A 21,788-nucleotide genomic window follows, 5' to 3' on the forward strand; every position below is an offset into this window, starting at 1 on the left:
ATGAAGAGGTGGCTTAAAGCAATGGTAGCTATTAAAACGGCCAGTAGGTGGCAGCAGAGTATAAGAGATCAGCCAGGATCATGTTGCAACAAGCTCTTTTTGTCAGAGTTTTCACCAGGAATGTGATTATTGATGAACCTTAGTTGTATTCTAATGCTAATTACTGCCAAACGGAAACAAATATACTTTTTTTTCCTGATGAAAGAAGAGACCTTCATCTTGATATTGATATTGATATTTTTTCAATATATTATGTAGCCCTAGTTTATATAGTTATAAAACTAAATATTCTTTGAGCTTTGAAAGAAATTGTCTGGCACTCAAGAGGTTCTCTTTTCCAAAATGGCTCCCATTGAATCAGTTACGTTTGTTTTCAAAGCTACCCCGGGGGCCCCAACGCCGGCCCCGGTGGCATGGGCATGCCTCCACACTCGCGTCCACCGTCAGACTTCACCCAACCTGCAGCGGCGGCTGCCGCCGCGGCTGTCGCCGCCGCCGCCGCCACGGCGACCGCTACCGCCACTGCCACTGTCGCCGCCCTGCAGGAGACCCAGAACAAGGACATGAACCAATACGGACCAGTAAGCCCAAATGCGGTTGACAAAACATTTTATGCCAGTTGGATGCTGATCCAGCCCCCGTTTTTTTTTTGTCTTCCAGTTGACTTCCTCCTTCCAGATGGGACCAAACCAGGCCTACGGCAGCCAGTTCATGAACCAGCCGGGACCACGCGGACCCCCGACCCATCCCGGGAACATGAATGCACCCAACGCCATGGGGATGAGCCAGCCCAGGGGCCAAGGCATGGGACCCTTTGGAGGTCACGGCCAACGGATGCCCCAGCAGGGCTACGTGGGACCCCGACCTCAAGGCATGCCCATGCAGGCCATGAAAAGACCCTACCCGGGGGAGGTGAGTGGGGGAAAAGCCAGCCTGGATGTCAAAATTATCGCCGTCTTGTCAGCTGGAGTGACCCCAAGCCTATTGATCTTTAGATGTGAGGTGTATTTTATTCAGCAACTCCACAAAATATCTCATAAGGGTTCAAGTACAAGTGGCGATGTGTTTGCGCATCCGAGAACTTAACAAAATAAAAGCGTCCAACGACATGAAAAGGAGGCACTATGACACAATTTAGCAGTAATAAATGAAATTACACTGCATATATTTGTGGGGACTGGCGCCAAGTGGTATTTTACAATTTTAAAATGTGCAGAAGCTCGCAAGTTTAAAATTACAAAGCTCTTAATATGAAAAGAACACATCGATCGTTTCTGGTTCCTCTGCAGTGAAGATACATCATTTTACAATGCACATCCTATTGAACTTAACAAAATAAAAGCATTCAGCGTTCTGCAAAGGAGTACACTGTAGCACAGTTGAGCAGTAATAATAAGTTAAATAACAATACGTATATTTGCATATATTTGTGGGGACTGTGTTGTATTTTACAGTTTTAAAAATATGCATAATTTTACAAGTTACGTCATGTTAAAAACGAGGCAGCTCCCAATATAAAAAGAAAAATGCACTGAGCTGTCACCATTGTCTTACAAATGCAATTATGCCATGTTTTTTTTTCCAGTACAGTACATATTTTATTTTATTTATTTATTTTTATTGAATTGTTATGAAGTTACTGTATCAATGACTAAATAATATAAAACCATATTTAAATTAGGTGGAAGAGTAGTACATTTTATTGTAAATTTAGGTATAAATTGAGATATAAAATGTGCGATTAATCGTCATTTAATTATTGAAGGCATGCGATCAATTACGATTAAAAATTTTAATCGACTTGACACCTCTACTTGCTACTTTTTCGGATCCTTCCATTTGCTCAATGTTGACTTTTCCTTTTCGAAATCTCAGCCCAACTACGGCGGGCAGCAGTACGGACCAAACAACCAGTTCCCGAGCCAGCCGGGTCAGTACCCGACAGCCAATGCTTCCAGGCCGCTTCCGTCCAGCAACTACCCCGGGCAGCGGATGCCGGGACAGCAACTCCAGTCCCAATATCCGCCGCCCGCTGGTCCCATGGGACAATATTATAAGGTAAGATGCTCGGGATTCCTCCTTTTGGGGTCCGTGTACTGACTAGCAATAGTTTGATATGGGTTTTTTTTTCCAGATAGCCGATATTCATTTTCACTAAAAAGGAAAATATTGGCTATCTAGGGGAAAAAAAGAAAAAAAGAGAAGAACAAGAGAAAAAGAAGAAAAAAAGGGAAAATGGGAAAGAAAAAAGAAAAGGAAAGAAAAAGGAAAATTTGAGAAAAAAAGAAGGAAAAGGAAAAAAAGGAAAAATTTGAGAAAAATTGAGAAAAAGAAAAAGAGAAAAAAATGGAAAAAAAGAAAGAAAGAAAAAGTTTAAAAAGAGAAAAGAAAAGGATTAAAAGAAGAAAAATTGAGAAAAAATAGAGAGAAAAGAAAAAAGACAAAAAGAAGAAAAAAGGGAATAAGAGAAAGAAAGGAAAAAAAGAAAAGGGAAAAGGGGAAAAAGAAGGAAAAACTGGAGAAAAAAGAAAGGAAAAAATATAGGAAAAAGAGAAAAATAAAATAGGGAACAAAGAAAGAAAGAAAAAGTTTAAAGAGAGAAAAAGAAAAGGATAAAAAGAAGAAAATTTGAGAAAAAAGAGAAAAAGGGAATAAGAGATAGAAAGGAAAAAAGAGAAAATAAGAAAAGGGAAAAAAGAAGGAAATCTTGAGAAAAAAAGAGGAAAAAAATTGAGGAAATAAAGAGAAAAACAAAAAGGGGAAAAGAAAGAAAGAAAGAAAGAAAGAGTTTAAAAAGAGAAAAAGAAAAGGAAAAAAGAAAAAAAACAGGAAAAAAGAGAGAAAAGAAAAAAGAGAAAAATTAAAAATTGAGGAAAGAAGGGAAAAAGAAAAAAGGGAAAAATAAAGTAAAAAAGTTTTTTTTTTGTCAATAAAGTTTTCCAAAATTTCAAAATATATTAAAGTATTAAAATATTACTTATCTTAGTTCTCATTTCAAGCAAAAGGTGCAGAGCATTCCCAGGGTCAGCAGCATCTCTTTACACATTTTTAAATTGATATATTAACGGCCGTATGATTCTTCAATCATTCTTCTTCTTCATCATCTTCTTCTTCTTCTTTTTTTAATAACAGCAAGAGCCGCCTTTTAACAGCCAAAGCACAAACTTTCCTGGAAGCGGTTACCAGTACAACCAGTCTAACATGAACGGGGTAAGTGCACGCCATCAGCTCTCAAGTTGGAAGTGATTTTATTTTCAATATTCTCTCTTTGTTTCTTTTTTCCCATTCAGCCGCCCAGACCGATGGCCAACTGCCCGCACTCCCCAGTCCCGGGCAACCCCACCCCTCCGATGACCCCAGGAAGCAACATGCCACCGTATCTGTCACCCAATCAGGACGTGAAGCCGCCGTTTCCTCCTGACATCAAACCAAATATCACTTCTCTTCCGCCACCGCCACCCGGTTCGTAACCGTCTCATTTTTTCGACCATTTTGTGCCGATTCTGACCGCCGGTGATGATTTCCTAGCCAACCACAACGAGGAGCTGCGTCTCACCTTCCTGGTGCGCGACGGGGTGGTCCTGGAGCCTTTCAGGCTGGAGCATAACTTGGCCGTCAGCAATCACGTCTTCCACTTACGGCCCTCGGTGCACCAGACGCTCATGTGGAGGTACGAATTCTGCTCAACGGCAATGATTTGGATTCAAGGAATTTTTTTTTTCTTGCATCTTGTTTCTACATTTAACATGAACTTTTCTTTGCGTCTTTGTTACCGATGTCAATTGGGATGTGTTGAAATCGGAAGTAGGACTACATAAGTACGCGTACTTCTTCCTACTCCTTGATCATGTTAATTATGGAATTTATTGTTGAAATTTTTTTCCCCCTTTCTTCCTTTAAATTTTTACTTCATTTCTTTCTTAACTTGTTTTGTTTTTACACTTGTAATGTGTTTATGTTTATATATTCAAAACCAATAAACCAAACCGGAAGGAAGGAAGGAAAGAAAGAGAACTAGACAAAGTGCAATTTCTGGAGAAATTGCGTGGGAATGCTGAAAGCTGAATGCTAAGATGAATGCTTATGAAGGAAATTGAAGGATACATTATGTTAAAATTACAAAGTAATTGCATTTGTACTAAGGAGATGTCCAAACGGGTTTTGAACCCAGGTCTTCTGGTGTGTTAGCCAAGCGCTCAAACCACTGACCTAACTTGTCTGGTTCAAAGTCATGGCTTCTGGTGTATTCATATTGAAAAGTGATATCTGATGCTGAAAGCAACACTGAATGGGGACACATGTGTTTAATCAATTCAGTGAAATTCTAATGAGACTCCTGATATGATAATCAGTTGGTTATCATGTAATCACTGAGCATAATCACCATGGATACATTTGCAATGTACAGTAGGAGGTGGGATTCGAACTGGCAACCTCCTGTTTACTGGACAAAGCACTTAACCAACTGAGCAGTATCAGACAGCTGGTAATGATTAGAAGTTGTATGTATAAAAGTGGGCATGGAAAGTGGGACTTTGAAAAAGTTCAATGTAAGCCCATTTATCTTTAACGTTAAATTGTGCGAGTACTGTAAGTAATGTGGAATCAGACAATATATTTCCAGGAAGGCGTGAATTTTTGAAGCAAGTTATGTGGGAGTTATTTGACTGCAAAAAGTAAGGAGAATAAAATGTTATAATAAGTACTAGACTAAGTGCAATTTCTGGAAAAATTGCATGGGAGTGCTGAAAGCTGAATGCTAAGCTGAATGCTTATGATGGATAAATTCTGTGACAATTACATAGTAATTAACTATTAATTACTAGTAATAATAGTAATAGTACTAGTATTACTAATAATTAGGAAGTAGTAACTTGTAGTTAAATGACAAATAACAACCTATCCACCAATTCTCACTCAGTAGTCACCTACCATAAATTAGTCATCCGGAGCTTCAAAATACTGTATATCTTAAACTCTACAAACTACAATAAAACGTCACGATACATTCGAAAAGAAGATAATCTAACGGTCCATTTACCTCTCAATGTCTCCTGAACGTTGGATCAATGTTTTTGAAGGGTCCGAACACGACGTGACTTTTGCAGTGCAACTCAATCAAAGCAGGCAAAACTAGTAACTTGTAAAAGTTCACATTGTGAACTCGAAGCTGAAAATATGTTTTAATATAGAAATAAGTTAAATGTCAAATGACATTTAATCAAATAGATATAGAATAATTGAACAATCACCATTTAAGAAATTATGATAGAGAATAAAAAATTAAATAAAAACATGTCCTGAGAAAGACTTGAACCGACGCACTTGGATTTCTGTGCAATGCACCTGCTGAAGTACTTACCACATGAGCAAACTTGACTTGCTGAAAGTCCGGGCTAATGGCGTATTTATATTGAAACGTCTCATCTGATGCTGAAAGGTATCACTGCTGGATGGGGACACATGCGTTTAATCATTTCAGTGAAATTATAATGCATTTCCTGATATGATAGTTGGTATACATTTATATCCCTTAGCATAATTGCCATGGATATATTTGCAATGCACAGTCGGAGGTGGGATTCGAACCTGCGACCTTGTGCTTACTGGACAACGCATTCTCCCAACTGAGCCACTGAGCATTATCAGAGAGGAAAGTGGGACTTAGAAAAAGTTCAATGTCAGTCCCATTGAAAATGAATGAGGAAAAGTTGATCTTTAACGTTAAATTGTGCGAGTACTGTAAGTAATGTGGAATCAGACAATATATTTCCAGGAAGGCGTGAATTTTTGAAGCAAGTTGAAATTTGAACGGTGTAAATCGGAAATATTTTGTTATCTGACTGCAAAAAGTGAGGAGAATAAAATGCTATATTAAGTAGTAGACTAAGTGCAATTTCTGGAGAAATTGCGTGGGAATGCTGAAAGCTGAATGCTAAGCTAAATGCTTATGAGGGAAATTGAAGGATAAATTACGTGAAAATACATAGTAATTAACTATTAATTACTAGTAATTAAGAAAGAAAGAAAGAAAGAAAGAAAGAAAGAAAGAAAGAAAGAAAGAAAGAAAGAAAGAACGGCTTGTGGAAGAAGTAAAATTACACACCAAGACTTTGAGGAGTTGAGGCTAAGTTAAGCCCAAGACGTGAAAATACAGAGTAATTAACTATTAATTACTAGTAATTACTAGTAATTAAGGAAAGAAAGAAAGAAAGAAAGAAAGAAAGAAAGAAAGAAAGAAAGAAAGAAAGAAAGAAAGAAAGAACGGCTTGTGGAAGAAGTGAAATTACACACCAAGACTTTGAGGAGTTGAGGCTAAGTTAAGCCCAAGACGTGAAAATACAGAGTAATTAACTATTAATTGCTAGTAATTAAGGAAAGAAAGAAAGAAAGAAAGAAAGAAAGAAAGAAAGAAAGATAGAAAGAATGGCTTGTGGAAGAAGTGAAATTACACACCAAGACTTTGAGGAGTTGAGGCTAAGTTAAGCCCAAGACGTGAAAATACGGAGTAATTAACTATTAATTAGTCGTAATTAAGAAAGAAAGAAAGAAAGAACGAACGAACGGCTTGTGGAAGAAGTGAAATTACACACCTTTGAGGAGTTGAGGCTAAGTTAAGCCCAAGACCAAGCAAGACTGGGACCAAAACTGAGGTCGATCAGAGCTAAGTCAATAGAGTTAAGAACAATGCCAAGATAGATTGAGACCAAGACCGAAGCATACCAAGACCCAATCCAAGGTAATGTGAGATGCAGATGAGAAGAACGCCAAGACCGGTCAAAACCCAGACTAAGGCAACTTGAGACCACGTTGAGCTCAAGACCAAGACAGACCGAAACTTATATGAAGACTAAGTAGGACAGAATAGAGAACAAAAAGGTCCAAAAGCCAGAACGAGGCAATGTGAAAAAAAACAAAAAAAACAGGTCTCGACCAATAGAAAGTCAAAAACACAGCCAAGACATAATGAGACCGCGAACAAAGTGATGCTGACTCGAGCAAAAGGCAGATTGAGACCCAAACCAAGATTAGGTCAAGACACAGAGAGACAAAGACCAGGTTCAAGTACCATCAAAATATTTGCTGGTCTGTGTCCCAATACTTGAATCCTGGTCTTATCAAACCGCAACCCTGCTGTCCCTTGATTTTTTTTTTCACTTATCTGGACTGAGATCTTGAGAACGAATCCAGCGTCCGTTCCTCTCCCGGTTCCAGGTCGGACCTGGAGCTGCAGTTCAAGTGCTACCACCACGAGGACCGTCAGATGAACACCAACTGGCCGGCGTCGGTTCAGGTCAGCGTGAACGCCACGCCGCTCACCATCGAGCGCGGCGACAACAAGACCTCCCACAAGTCCTTGCACCTCAAGCACGTCTGCCAGCCGGGCAGGAACACCATCCAGATCACCGTCACCGCCTGCTGCTGCGTAAGACCCACAAAAACAACAACAACAAAATGGCTCCATTGTGGACGTTTTTGTTCACGTTTTCCTTCCTCCCGCAGTCGCACTTGTTTGTTCTCCAGCTGGTCCACAGACCGTCGGTCCGCTCCGTCCTCCAGGGTTTGCTGAAGAAGAGGCTTTTACCAGCTGAGCACTGCATCACCAAAGGTACAAAAAAAAATCACCAAGGTTTTTCTTTGCTTCATGATTGATTTGTCTTTTTTTTTTCAAGTCAAGCGGAACTTTAGCAGCGTAGCGTCGTCGTCGTCGTCGTCGGGCAACGGCGAGGACGGCGTGGAGCAGACGGCCATAAAGGTGTCGCTCAAATGTCCCATCACCTTCCGGCGAATCCAGCTGCCGGCCAGAGGACACGACTGCAAGCACGTTCAGGTACGGCCAGCGGACTATACGACAGCGTTTGTAAAAAAAAAAATAAAGAAAGAAAAATAAAAACTCCAGAGTAATCGTGGCGGTTTCTTGCAGTGTTTCGATTTGGAATCGTATCTACAGCTCAACTGTGAACGGGGCACGTGGCGATGTCCTGTGTGCAAGTATGTTTATACCATGAAAAGAAGAAAAAGAAAGAAAATTATTATATTAAGAATGATTGATTTGAATTTGTCTTTTTTTTTTTTTTTTTCTTCTCCTCAGTAAAACGGCGTTGTTAGAAGGGCTGGAGGTGGACCAGTATATGTGGGGCATCTTGAACGCTATTCAAAAGTAAGGCATTCCATTTTTTGAATTGCTTATTTTCAGTCTTCACATTTTCCTGTAAGAATATATACATAGAGTGGCACATTAATATTAAAATATTATGCACACTAAAATGTAAGTTTATCATGTTTTAGTTGACATTTTGTGTCATCCATATTTGGATTTATGTAGGCCTGTATATTTGTTTGTTATGCAGGCTAAATAATAATAATAATAATAATAATAAGAAGAAGAATAATTATCATTATCATTATCATTATTATTATTATTATAAAAAATATAAATTAATAATAATTATCATTATTATTATTTTTAATTTATATTTTTTATTAATTTTTACAATTATACATAATTATTTTAAACTAGTGTAAAAAAGTTAAAACCTAAAAAAAGCGAAAATAATATATTAATCTTAAATATTAATTAATGAACGAAAAAATAAGTATATTTATTATTCATATTCATGTCATTGATTTTTGTATTGCTCATGCAATATATATTTATTATAAATAAATATATTTGTTTATTGCTCATCTTGATAACTTATGACTTAAATTTATGATTTATTATTATTATTATTATTATTATTATTATTATTATTATTATTATTATATGTATCTATTATATTATTATGTATTTATTATACATGTCACCATTTTCATCATCATTGTTATTATTGTTATTATGATTGCATTCAATTATAGATATTTATGTCCTTTCATATCTTTAAATTGAATTTACATAAATACATTTACTCAACTCAACTCAACTCAATTTTCATTTCTCATAATACAAATTATCCCCATAACAGATCGAAGCTTTTGGAAAGATTTGTGACTCACTCGGGTTGTTATCTTTTGCGTCATTCAGTTCGGAGTTGGAGGAGGTGACGATCGACCCGACGTGCAGCTGGCGGCCGGTGGCCGTCAAGTCGGAGATCCACATCAAAGAGGACCCGGACGCCCCTCTGGCCAAGCGCTTCAAGACCATGAGCCCCAGCCAGATGATCATGCCCAACGTGACCGACATGATCGCCCAGCTGGGACCCGGACCCTCGCCGTACCCCTCGCAGCAGGCGGCCAACAACGGCGAATACGCCGCCCAAGGTACGACAAAGCAAAGAAATCCGGCGCAGCTTGAAAAGCCGGCTGACGTTGTGGTGCCGCGCTCTCCTAGGCAACAGTTACCACGGCAACTTCGAGTTCCCGCACGGAACGCCGAGCGCCACCTCCGTCAACGACTTCATGCACGGGCCCCAATTGTCGCACCCGCCCGACATGCCCGGTGGCCTGATGAGCTCCGACAAGCCTCTTTCTCATGCCGTGCCCGACTCGGTGAGTTGGCTTTTTGCCCTTAGTCCCCTCTTGGATAATTTGTTAGGAGAAGTCCACCAGACCCTTGTTGTTGGCTGTTTGTGTAACTTCGTTGAGTTTTGCCACAGTCTCCAAACACGTTTCTGCCCTTAGTCTCCACATTTCTGTCCTTAATCTCATCTTGGATAACTTGTTATGAGAAGTCTACCAGACCCTTGTTAGTTGTTTGCATGTCTTCATTGCGGTTTGCCATAGTCTCCACTTTTCTGCCCTTAGTCTCCATGTTTCTGCCCTTAATCTCATCTTGGATAACGTGTTATGAGAAGTCTACCAGACCCTTGTTGTTAGTTGTTTGCATGTCTTCATTGCGTTTTGCCATAGTCTCCACTTTGCTGCCCTTAGTCTCCACGTTTCTGCCCTTCGTCTCCTCTTGGATAACATTTCCAGCTACCATGGGGAAGTAAATATTGTAGATCCTTGCCCTGTATCACTATTATGAGTGTGTCTCTTTCTGACTAGTTTGATTAGTTCAATGCCACATGGTCATCTTAGTCTCCCCTTGGAGACTGTCTTAACTCCGTTTGGCCAGTCTTCAATTTGCTGCCCTTAGTCTTTTCTAGAATAGCCTTTCTTAGAAATAGGAGACCCAACATTCTGCGTCACTGTTGTCACTGTGTCTTGATGCAACAAATATGATACAATGCCATGTGGCTATTAGAGTTTCACAGTTGCCCTTAATCTCCTCTTGTAGGACATGTCCATTGATGTGGCGAGTAGACAAGTAAATACAGGAGTCTCATTCTGCACCGCCGTTGTTAGCATGTCTGTCCGACTGATGCGCTTAATGTAAAGGGGTTTTCACGGTTTTGTAGTGGCTCTTAGTCTCCTCTTGGATAAAATGTATCTCCTCATAGTAGAGAAATTAATACAGGCAACCTTCGTTCTGTGCGACTACTGTTGGTGTTTTCTTGTTTTGACCAGTCAGAAATTCAATGTTGCCCTTAATCTCCTCATAGATAAAATACTGTACCTGGAATTTCTCCTCTGTTTTTAATAGCAAGTCCTGTTTTGTTGCACTTTTCCTCCTTGTAGATACCTCACTCTTCCGTCAATGAGCCGTCGCATGGCACGTTGCAGCAGAGCATTCACGGCTCGCCGCATCCGGGTGGACAATCGGGGCAACAGCAGCTCCACCATGGCGGACCGCCGCCCCCATCACGGCAACCGCCGCCGCCCCCTCCTCCTTCTCAGCAGCAGCAACAGCAGCAGCAGCAGCAGCCCGGTCCAAACGGCCACCCACACCCCCACGGCGACCTCACCTTCAACACTTCCGGCACTTTGGACAGCCAAGCCGGCTCCGACATGCCAGAACCTTCTTTAGACGTGAGTAGCACAAAGCTGTGTGATTCCTGATGGATGGATGGATGGATGGATGGATGGCCGGACGGACAGACGGACGGATGTTACCAAGGTTATTTTAGTAAACTAAAACTAACGAAAAAACTAAAACTAAATTTCCAAAAACAATTTCGTTAACGAAATAAAATAAAAACGAAACTGCTAGTCATAAAAACAAAAACTAACTGAAACTACATTTTACATTTTCAAAACTCACTAACTATAATTATGGCAAAAAATGCCCTATGTTTTATTTAGTCTTTGTCTTTTTATTTTTTTTATTTTTTTTTTAAGTGAAAATAATATATTAACCTTAAATGTTAAAGAACGACATTATAATAATAATAAATATTTTAATTTTTTTACGTTCAGATCGTTGATTTTTTTTTTATTGCTCATGCAGTATTTATTGTGGGAATGCTATTGAGATTCTTTCATCTTACTTATTATAGCATTTTATTCTCCTCACTTTTTTGCAGTCAAACTACTCCCACATAATACTTCTCATTTTCACCGTTCAAATTTCAACTTGCTGAGAAAATTCACGCCTTTCAGGGTACCTTTCAGGGTATTGATACCGGATCGATACTGGCACTAAAATATAGACCTATTAGTTTAGTTTCAGTTTGGCTCAACTTTGTAGTAGTTTGCATGAACACATACAGTATTGTACGAAAAAATATTATTTTGTTTGTTTTGTTTTATATTTGTTGTTGTACACTACAATTACATAAAATGTCAATCATTTAACTACAAGTTACTACTTAATAATTTACTAGTAATATTACTACTGTTTCTACAACTACTACTACTATTATTACTAGTAATTAAGTGGTAATTACTTTGTAATTTTCACAGTTTCTTTGTTTCCTTCATTAGCATTCAGCTATTAGCATTCAGCTTTCAGCATTCCCACGCAATTTCTCCAGAAATTGGACTTAGTCTATTATTATAGCATTTTATTCTTCACACTTTTTGCAATCAAACAACTCCCGCAGAAAAAATTCACGCCTTCTTGGAGATTATTCTCTGATTCCATATTGCTTACAGTACCCGCACAATCTAATGTTAAAGATCAACTTTTCCCCATTCATTTTCGATGGGACTGACACTGATTTTTTTCCAAGTCCCACTTTCCACGCCCACTTCCATACATACAACAGATCATCATGACCTGCTTTCTGATACTGCTCAGTGGCGCAGTTGGGAGAGTGCGTTATACAGTAAGCAGGAGGTCGCAGGTTCAAATCCCACCGCCGACTGTACATTGCACGTGTCCGTGTCAGTTATGCTCTGCTCACGGATAGTAAGTATACCAACTGACTATCATATCAGGAAATGCGTTAAAGTGAAATTATTAAACACGTGTCCCAAATCAACGCTGATGAATTTCAGCATCAGATGGCACTTTAAATTACAAATACGCCAATTCGCTCTGATGCTCACCTGGATAAGTGCTCAAGCCAGGTGCATTGCAAAGACAGCCATGCGAAGGGTGCGCCGGTTCAATTGTTTGACATAAAAAATTCATATACTAACCCTTAGTGCATCCATCAATTCTGTAAACAAAATGTGGATAGCAAGCCCCGTCACCTGATTTCTACAACATTGGAACAAGGCTTCACATACTTCCTCTGTGGTCCAGTGGATATAGGCGCTGACGCACGAACCATGAGGTCATGTGTACGATCCGATCCTAGGCAGGCCTCCTTTTTTTTTTTTTTTTTTTTTTTTTTTTAAATGCAACGTTTTAAGTTAAAACATAAATCTCTTGACAACAGCCTTTTGCTCTTGTCAAAATTTTAAAACGTGGCCTGTTGTTGTAGTAAATGGTAGTGATGTTACGCTCAAAGCAGATGCTCAAGAAAAGTGTTGTGCGCTCGCGGCAGAAGTATCACAATCCCCCATCTTTTTTTTTTCTTTTTTTTTTTTTTTTAATTTGCAACACTGACTTTAAGGTGTCATCTGATTGCACTTGTGTTTTGACTTATTTTTATTTTGTAGATATCGCAGGAAGTGTTAATTTCACCTTAATTTTCATTTTCATTTGTTAGATCCTCTGTAAAATAGCACACACACATAGTCATAATACAAGTTAACATCTATTTCTTCTTTGTGAGAGTGAGTGGATGGGTTTGTATTTGTCATTTAAGTACTACTTAATAATTACTAGTAATACTACTACTGTTTCTACTACTATTACTAGTAATTAATAGTTAATTACTATGTAATTGCAAGCACACATATGACTCGATTCACAAGCAAATTACGTCCCACGTCATCTAACCATTAGCGTGGATTTGAAAAATAGAAGGGCCAAAACATGCCTTGTGAAAATTCAACTGCACTGCTCGAACTCAAATATAGGGTGCAAGAACACAAATAGAGCACAAATAGAAATCAACCCAACATGTTTTAACAGATGTGCTGATTTTGACTCATTCAAACCCAAAAACGTATAAATAGGTTTTTTAATACATTGTCCTTCCCTACCAAAAACGGATTTATATGTTTTTTTATGTTTTTTTTTTCTATGCTAGAGCACACGAAAGGCTTTGATGCTGCTTCTGACCTGAAGAGGTCGCTTAAAGCAATGGTAGTTATGACAAAAAAAAAGGCCAGCAGGTGGCAGCAGAGTATAAGAGAGCAGCCAGGGCCATGTTAAAAGAAGCTCGTTTCCCCAGTGTTTTCAACAGGTTTGTGAATAATTAAACAGCTATATTATAATGCTAGTTGCTGCAAAACGGAAACAGATACAAATATACCTTTTTTTAACTTAAAATTAATTTTAAATTAAAAGAATGGATGAGTAGCCGGTTCCCCTAGCTACGTGAGGGTGTGCACACTTTTGCAAGCACAGTGTCTGTTTTTCACTTGTCCTCCTTCCTCGTCCCACCTCAGCTTCTTCCCGAGCTGGCCAACCCGGACGAGCTGTTGTCCTACTTGGACCCCCCGGACCTCCCAAGCAACAGCAACGACGACCTACTGTCGCTCTTCGAAAACAACTGAGGAGGGGGGAAATAAAAATCCGTACTTGACAAACACAACAAAGATGCACTCCCCTTCTCTTCTTCCTCTTGTATAGTTTTGCTTCAGAAAGGACAATTTTGGAAAAAAAAAAAAAAAAAAAAACGACTTGAACCGTGCAGCTATTTTCACTCCTCCTCCACTTTGTAGCATTCACAATCCAAGATGGACGTCACCTTCCAAAGCACAACAAAACGCATTCTCGTTCATTTTTTTCTCCTGCAAAAGTCAAAATAACTTTTTTCCACATTTTTGCTGTTGAATCCAAAATTCGTTTGTCACCCTTCTCAATGACGTGCCAAACATTTGTTGGACTTTTTTGGCCAGTGCATCAATTTTTCTTTCTTTTGGTTGTTATCGCTGCTGAATTGAATTGAATTGAAGCGTACGCGTTTTGGGAAACTGCTCACCAAAGTTGAAAGGTCGAGAATGGAATGAAGCGTGCGTGCGTGCGTGTTTGAAGTTGTGCCACCGTTCCTTGACCGTGTCCGTTTGGAAGCAGAAGTATGCAAATGTATTATTTTCTACAAAAGTACTATTGCGGCTGTAAATATCAATGTGAATATTTTTCTATGATGTCGATGAAGAAACAAAACAAAAAACAAAAAAAAAATTGTTTGTTATTGTTTGTCTGTTGTCCTCTTGGTCGTCACATGAACCACGCTTGGCCATCCAAAAGTTATTTTCTGTCTGCTTGATCATTATTATTATTTTTTTTTTTAATTACTATTTTAAAGGAAACACAAAATCCTGTCAGAGATATTGAACGTTTTTGAAACTCCTTCAGTGCAATCACAATTGTTGTCAATACAGTAATTCGACATGGGTCAGGCTTATATTTGAAAGGAATATTTTAAAACATCCCAAAAAAAAAAAAAAGCATTTCAGATGATTATTTTTGTCATAAAAGATGTCGGGTTGCTGCCGTAGTCATACATGTTGTCCCCTCTTTCATGGTAATTTATTTTGTGCTTTTTTCTGTAAGGCAAGAAAAGTTGATGTCTCTCACTGTGGCCTGCCTTATTATTATTATTATTATTATTATTATTATTATTATTATTGTGTGACATGAAAATTTCTGCATTTTTGTTGACCCACATGGTTGCCTTTTTTTTAATGTATTTTGTATTTTTTTTAATTAATCTGCAATTCTAGAAATTCAATATCTCACTGTCATAATTATTATTATTACCATTTTTGTTACCATATAAATTTCCTCTCCCGTCTTTTTCTTAAAGTATTTTGTACTTACACATTTTTTTTTTTTATGTGCTTGCTGGCTTTCAATGTCATGTGAATATCATTATTGTCAATAAGGTGGTATTTTAAAGAGCATATTTTAACGAAGTTCACGGTATTGTTTATATTGTTTAACATTTAAAAAGATAGTGTCTTTTTTACGATATAAATTTCACCCTCTTACTCTTTTTTTGTAATTTATTTTTTTACTTTTTTATTCATCTGTAAGGCTCGAAAGCAATTGTCTCTCACTGTAGCCTCTTTTTTAAAATGTCATATAAAAATCACTTCTTCCAGTTCAGCACACTGACAAAAAAAAAAAGACTAAACACTGCCACATTATTTTTATTTTTTTATATATACTGTTTGAATGGGAACATTGGATGAATTCACGTTTGTTTGTTTTTGTTTTTTTTGTTTTTTTGCATACAGGTGAGCCACTTTTGTGTGGCCTTAATCTGTGGTTGCACAATCACATGAAAGGGTCTTGTTCTAAAGAAAAATATATATATATATATATATATAACATTTAAAAAAAATGAAGCGTCAATAGCCTGGCAATAATGTCCATGGCGAAGCGAGGTCACGTGTCCTGAGGATGTCTGTATATATGTAAATGAATATAGAGACGTGAACAGAAATGTATTCACGTTCCCTGGGAATGTGCATTGTTTCCTCCGAATTTAAAAAGAAAAAAAAAAAAGCTTGCAACGCCCTCTACTGGAAGTGGAAAATTGTTAGTTTGATGCCTCCACCCGACTCTCCTTTCCCTTTTTGGGGACTGTCTGTGTTATATTAAATGTTCTCGTCTGTCGCTTGTATACTGAATAAGAAAAAAAGGAAAAATAAAAGTGGTCCAGAAGATTGTAAGTAAATCCACATTTTTTATATATCATGGACAAGACGCTGTCTGTGTTTGTACATTGTATTATGTACAATCATTTCAAACATCGGAAAATTGTTTTTTTTTTTTTTTTTTTTTTTTTTAGTCTTGCAGAGCTGTATGTAGTTAAACCATGTGACAACCTCATATTTATCTAATAAATATGTATTCAGATCATATCTGGTCTTTTTTAAACTTATTTTGTCTTGTGTTTTTTTTAAACTAATGTCATAAAAAAACAATGGATAACATCACATTTTATTTGCCAGCTAATAATTAAGAGAAATGGTCGATGTTTCGTTTCTTTTTTTGGTTGGGATTAAGTACAATCATTTCAGATGTGTTCTTGTTTGTGGCGTGCACTTTTGTAGGAATTTTTTTTCTTTTTACTAAAATAAACGCTGTGCTATTGAACCACAACATGTAGATTACACGAATATAAAACGGTTAATATAAAAAAATAAATGGAGAAAAAAAAAAGGAGAAAAAAGTTCGAAAAAGTAGCGACCTCGCTACCGCGTTTACTTCCGGCTTTATCTGAAAATACTTCCGGTTCCGCCTACCCGCCTACATAAGGATTGTAAACGCCGGCGTGACTTTGACACGAGCGCGAGTCAGTGACGTGAGGCAAATTTAAAACGTTTAAATTATATTTTTCGACGATTCTAAAAATAAAAAAAATGATGCTCGTGTCGCACCGCGTGAAACTGTGCTCGCTGGCGTTCACCGCCGCGAGGCTGTGTAGCAGCGGCCCGGCGGCTGCCAACGGCAACCCGACGGTGTACTTCGACATTTCGGCCGATAACGAGACACTCGGCCGGGTAACCTTCGAGGTGGGTGAGGACAAACGACAAAACCATCCATCAATGACCTTTACTTGACTTTGAAAGCACGTTTGTTCGATTTTTTTTCTTTGTCACATGTACTAACCAATACAAATTTCACCTTGTTGCGGTTTTGTCTCCTTTTGTTTGGCAAGCTGAACGCCGAAGTTGTGCCAAAAACCGCAGGTAAGCTTGTTCCACTTGTTTGTAGCTAGCTAACGGCTACATGCTAGTAACGAAGCCTCTTTGTAACTTGGTTACATTTCAAACGTTGTTTAAACTGAATAAAGATATACTATTACACCTGACAAAATACCAGTTCTTTTTTTTCTTATTGCAGTATTATACTATGAAAGTAATCTTTCATTTTCTTGTCAAATTATTTAATTCTTGAAATATTACTTGGTATGTATGTACCTAAAGAATCTAACTATTTGTATGTAACACTTTTTTTTCTTACTGTAGTAGATTTATTTATTTTTTTTTATGGTCTAGATACACATCTCAAATATGTGTGATATTGTGAATTTTACCAAGTATTCTGACCTCATTCTTAAAGATTTTATTTTCAAAAACTCATACAATTAGAATTGTAATGTTTTATGACTGTATTCACTCTTCACAAATGTGCTTTTTTTGTGGACTTTTAAAACCTTTTTTGGTGACTTTATTTTCTTGCTATAATCTTTCCATAATGTACAATTTTTTATTTTGTCATATTTTTTTCTTGTGATTTTGCAGCTTAATTGTTATTTCTCTTCTTTTTTTTTTCATAGAAATTGTGGTAGTATTCGATAAAATGACAGTTTTGCGATTAATCACCTCACATGGGTTGTATCTTGTGGAGAGAGAGAAAAAAGAAAAAGTATGAAGTAGTCAATATTTGAAGGAGTTCTCGTTTTTCTTTTCTTTTGCTGCAGCAGTATTTTACTATTAATCTTTCATTTTCTTGTCAAATTATTTAATTCTTGAAATATTACTATAATATAGTATGTACCTAAAGAATCTAACTATTTGTATGTAACATTCTTTTTCTTTTTTTTTTCTCAGTGTAGTATGACTTTGTGGTCTAGAATACACACATCTCAAATATACGGTGAATTTTCTTCTGACCTCATTCTTTGACTTTATTTTCACAAACTCAAACAATTACTTAATTGTGATTTTGTATGACTAGTCACCTCTAACAAATGTGTTTGTTTGTTTTTTGTGGACTTTTAAAACTTTTTTTTTGTTGATGTTATTCTATTGCGCTAACCTTTCCTTCAATTACAATTATTTACTTTTTTGTCACGTTTTTTTCTTGTGATATTGCAACGTTATTGTTGTAATTTGTATTTTTTTTCATTGAGTGTGGCCATAAATTGCGGTCGTATTCGATAAAATGACAGTTTTGTGAGTAATCGCACCTCACATGGGTTATATGTTGTGGAGAGGAAAAAAAAGAGAGTATGAAGTAGTCAATATTTATGTATATTTATAATATATTTAAGTATATTGAGCGTTTTTGTCTGTCCATGTCCAGTGATTCACTCGTGTTGTACGTCATCGCATGTGACATCTTTTTCCAGTAACTTGATTCTTCAGATGGGAGGATATTGTTGCGGGCTTGCGCAACACTCTTGCGTCATTATTTATTTATTTATTTTCGTGCTAAATTAACTAAATGGATTTCCCCCCGCCAGAAAACTTCCGGGCCCTGTGCACGGGGGAGCACGGTTTTGGTTACAAGGGTTCCACGTTCCATCGGGTCATCCCTCAGTTCATGTGCCAGGTGAGGTGCGCACACACCTGCTGTGACATCTCGTTAGAGCTTGAAAAATAAAAAAATAAAAAAGAATCATAATTAACATCTTTTTCCAAAGGGCGGCGATTTCACAAACCACAACGGAACCGGCGGCAAGTCCATTTACGGATGGAAGTTTCCAGATGAAAACTTCAAGCTGAAGCACACGGGACCTGGTAGGTACCGGATAGTAAAAGTCCACACACCCCCCCTGTTCAAATAACGTGATTTTTATTCACACGTTAAACCACAAAGATAAATCCTTCCAAATCTTATTGCACCATCGTGACAAAAAAATAAATAAAAAATTTCAAGAGGCTGTGTTCAAAATGAAGCACTCCCATTCAAACTCACGTTTACCGGGAATCAGCTTGAGGTGCAGCAATTGATTAATCGGCAGCTGTTTGATTAATTGTTTCAAGAACTTGTTCAACCTGAAATTGTCCAAAGCCTCGTTACCTTAAAAATGCTCATTTCTGGATGTGCTGTTTTTTTTTTAATAAACATGTTTTTAATCCGATCAATCTAAAAAGTATTTGAGAGATGAATCGATTGAAACCCTAGAATCAACACGCACATCATCTAAAGTTTGGATGTTTAGTAGGCTTTTGCTACAACATATTTTCTGATATTTCTTTATACTTTTCTTAGATGAAATATATTATGCTTTTGAAATGAACAGACTGTTTCCATCTGTTGTGATAACCTGGAATGCAACAAGTGGAGGCGTCAAAACAAAAAAAAAGATATAGATAGATATAGAGATGAGATACAGATTAGAGGGATAGAGATGAGATAGAGATGAGATGAGATAGAGATTAGAGAGGGATTAGATGAGATGGGGATTAAAAATTAGATAATGAGATTTTATTTATTTATTTTTTATTATATTATATAACTTTTTCCTTGCAGGCATCTTGTCCATGGCCAACGCCGGACCCGACACCAACGGATCGCAGTTCTTCATCTGTACCGATAAGACGGACTGGTACGTGCTGAACGGGAACGGGCGCGGGATAGAATCGGTCCGTGTCTGACGTGGCGTTTTTCCGGGGGGTGGGGGCCCCCCCTCGCAGGTTGGACGGCAAACACGTGGTCTTCGGCAGCGTCAAGGAGGGACTAGACGTGGTTCGGAAAGTGGAGGCTTTGGGTTCGCCCTCGGGACGCACGTCCAAGAAGATCACCGTCACCGACTGCGGACAGCTCAAGTAGACGGACGGACGGACATCTGTCGTCAAACGCCGTTTTTGCTCAGGGGGACGGACCACTTGACGCGCTTGAAACTAAAGTCTCGCCGTGAAATGTGAATTTGAGCCATGATGTTCATCCAAAAGGGGACTTTTGCTTGCAAACAATAAAAATATTTTGTTTTATTTTGAAGAATGAGACAAGCAGGATGTCGCATGTGTGCGTCTGTGCATGAGAATAATGCCGTCAAAAAGTGATTTGAGTTCACATTCAGCCCAGTTTGATCTCAAGCGAGCTGCACCGGAATGTTGCTTGCCTCAAGCAAGACACTTCTGAAAGGGGGGGGGGGGGGGGGGTGCATTTTTTGATGACTAATCAGTTTTTTTTTCATTCATGTGCAATTTGCAGATGGCTTTATGTAGCTTGGAGCAAACGAGATCTCAAAACTTTCAAATTGACATCAGTTTCCACATTTCTCCACTTCAACGAATTGTTCACACCAAACGCAAGTGCTAACTTAGTTAATAGCCTTTCAATTAGGCTGTAAAATCAAATTTCAAAGTAGTGTTAAGGTTTGAAAGTAGGCTTTCAGCCAATGACCAATGGTCATTTATAAAAAATAAAAAAACTACATGGTTAAAAAAAAAAAAAAAAAGCCTAACTACACATGGTTGTTTAAAAAGGCACATGGTTTTTGTTTTCGATTTTTTTTTTTTTTTTTTTTTTATAAACAATCTTTACTATACATATTGTTTCAAAAAAAAAAACTTTACATGGTCATTAAAAAAGCCTTATTATACATGGTCGTAAAAAAAATAAAAAATAAAAAAAAGCCTTCCTATAGATGGTCGTTTAATTAAAAAAAAAAATCTACATGGTCTTTTTAAAAAAAGAAAAAATACTACATATGGTAAAAACAAATGAAAAAAAAATTACATGGTCATTAAAAAAAAAAAGCCTTACATGGTTGTTTAAAAAAAAATAAAATACACGGTTTTAAAAAAAAAATACAACTTTACATGGTCGTTAAAAAAAAAAGGCTTACTATACATGGTCGTTTAAAAAAAAAAAAATACACATGGTCGTTAAAACAAATTTGTAAAAAATTACATGGTCATTACAAAAAAAAAAAGGCTTACATGTGTATACATGGTTGTTTAAAAAAAATAATACACATGGTCGTTAAAACAAATTTTTTTAAAATTACATGGTCGTTAAAAAAAAAAAAAAAAAAAAGCCTTACATGTGTATACATGGTCCTTTAAAAAAAAAAACTATCCATGGCTGTTTAAAAAAAATAAAACTACATGGTCATTAAAAAAGCCTTATTATACATGGTCGTTTAAAAAAAAAAAAAAAAAAAAAAAAAAAAAGCCTTACTATAGGTTGTCGTTTAATAAAAAAAAATAAAAACTTTACATGGTCGTTTTAAAAAAAGAAAAAATACATATGGTCAAAACAAAAGAAAAAAAAAATTACATGGTCATTAAAAAAAAAATATACAACTTTACATGGTCATTAAAAGAGTCTTATTATACATGGTCGTTAAAAAAAAAAAAGGCTTACTATACATGGTCGTTTAAAAAAAAAAGTACACACGGTCGTTAAAACAAATTTTTTTTTCAAAATTACATGGTCGTTAAAAAAAAAAAAAGCCTTACATGTGTATACATGGTCGTTTAAAAAAAAAAACTACTACACATAGTCGTTTAAAAAAAAAAATAAAACCTTTACATGGTCGTTAAAAAAAAAACACTAAACATGGTCTTTTAATTTTTTATTTTTTAAATTACATGGTTGTAAAAAATAAAATAAAAAGCCTTACTATGCATGGCCATTTTTTTTGTTTTGTTTGAGAATTAGTTTTGGGGTTGCCAACTGTGAAAACTGTACCATGCTGATGAATCCTGATGAATCGCAAGACTGATTTGTTCTTTGAAAGCAGACAAAATGTCTTAACTTTTTTTTGTCTTCA

The 21,788-nt window shown here is 37.1% G+C and overlaps 2 protein-coding genes across 5 annotated transcripts in view; both read left to right on the forward strand.

Annotated features, from left to right (window-relative positions):
* The window catches only part of LOC144004516 (zinc finger MIZ domain-containing protein 1-like), an 85,701-nt gene extending 69,491 nt beyond the window's left edge, over positions 1 to 16,210 (forward strand). For all 4 annotated transcript variants that reach the window (XM_077501708.1, XM_077501709.1, XM_077501711.1 and 1 more), the window contains 15 exons: positions 380 to 581; positions 661 to 912; positions 1,876 to 2,058; positions 3,133 to 3,210; positions 3,291 to 3,462; positions 3,529 to 3,670; positions 7,216 to 7,426; positions 7,504 to 7,609; positions 7,674 to 7,831; positions 7,925 to 7,992; positions 8,093 to 8,161; positions 9,026 to 9,261; positions 9,332 to 9,489; positions 10,561 to 10,851; positions 13,768 to 16,210. In XM_077501708.1, the coding sequence (XP_077357834.1) occupies positions 380 to 581; positions 661 to 912; positions 1,876 to 2,058; positions 3,133 to 3,210; positions 3,291 to 3,462; positions 3,529 to 3,670; positions 7,216 to 7,426; positions 7,504 to 7,609; positions 7,674 to 7,831; positions 7,925 to 7,992; positions 8,093 to 8,161; positions 9,026 to 9,261; positions 9,332 to 9,489; positions 10,561 to 10,851; positions 13,768 to 13,875 (2,434 nt within the window). In that variant the 3' untranslated portion in view covers positions 13,876 to 16,210. The remainder of the gene's footprint in view (positions 1 to 379; positions 582 to 660; positions 913 to 1,875; positions 2,059 to 3,132; positions 3,211 to 3,290; positions 3,463 to 3,528; positions 3,671 to 7,215; positions 7,427 to 7,503; positions 7,610 to 7,673; positions 7,832 to 7,924; positions 7,993 to 8,092; positions 8,162 to 9,025; positions 9,262 to 9,331; positions 9,490 to 10,560; positions 10,852 to 13,767) is intronic.
* A 350-nt stretch (positions 16,211 to 16,560) lies between these two features.
* LOC144004518 (peptidyl-prolyl cis-trans isomerase A-like) lies at positions 16,561 to 20,016 on the forward strand. Its single transcript, XM_077501713.1, has 6 exons — positions 16,561 to 16,848; positions 16,995 to 17,025; positions 18,525 to 18,613; positions 18,705 to 18,801; positions 19,538 to 19,613; positions 19,702 to 20,016. Exons 1-6 carry the CDS (start codon positions 16,696 to 16,698, stop codon positions 19,835 to 19,837), a joined length of 582 nt encoding a protein of 193 aa, XP_077357839.1. The 5' UTR covers positions 16,561 to 16,695; the 3' UTR covers positions 19,838 to 20,016.
* Positions 20,017 to 21,788: the final 1,772 nt, after the last annotated feature.

This window comes from Festucalex cinctus, chromosome 17 (genome assembly GCF_051991245.1).
Source record: "Festucalex cinctus isolate MCC-2025b chromosome 17, RoL_Fcin_1.0, whole genome shotgun sequence".
Taxonomy (NCBI): Eukaryota; Metazoa; Chordata; class Actinopteri; order Syngnathiformes; family Syngnathidae; genus Festucalex; species Festucalex cinctus.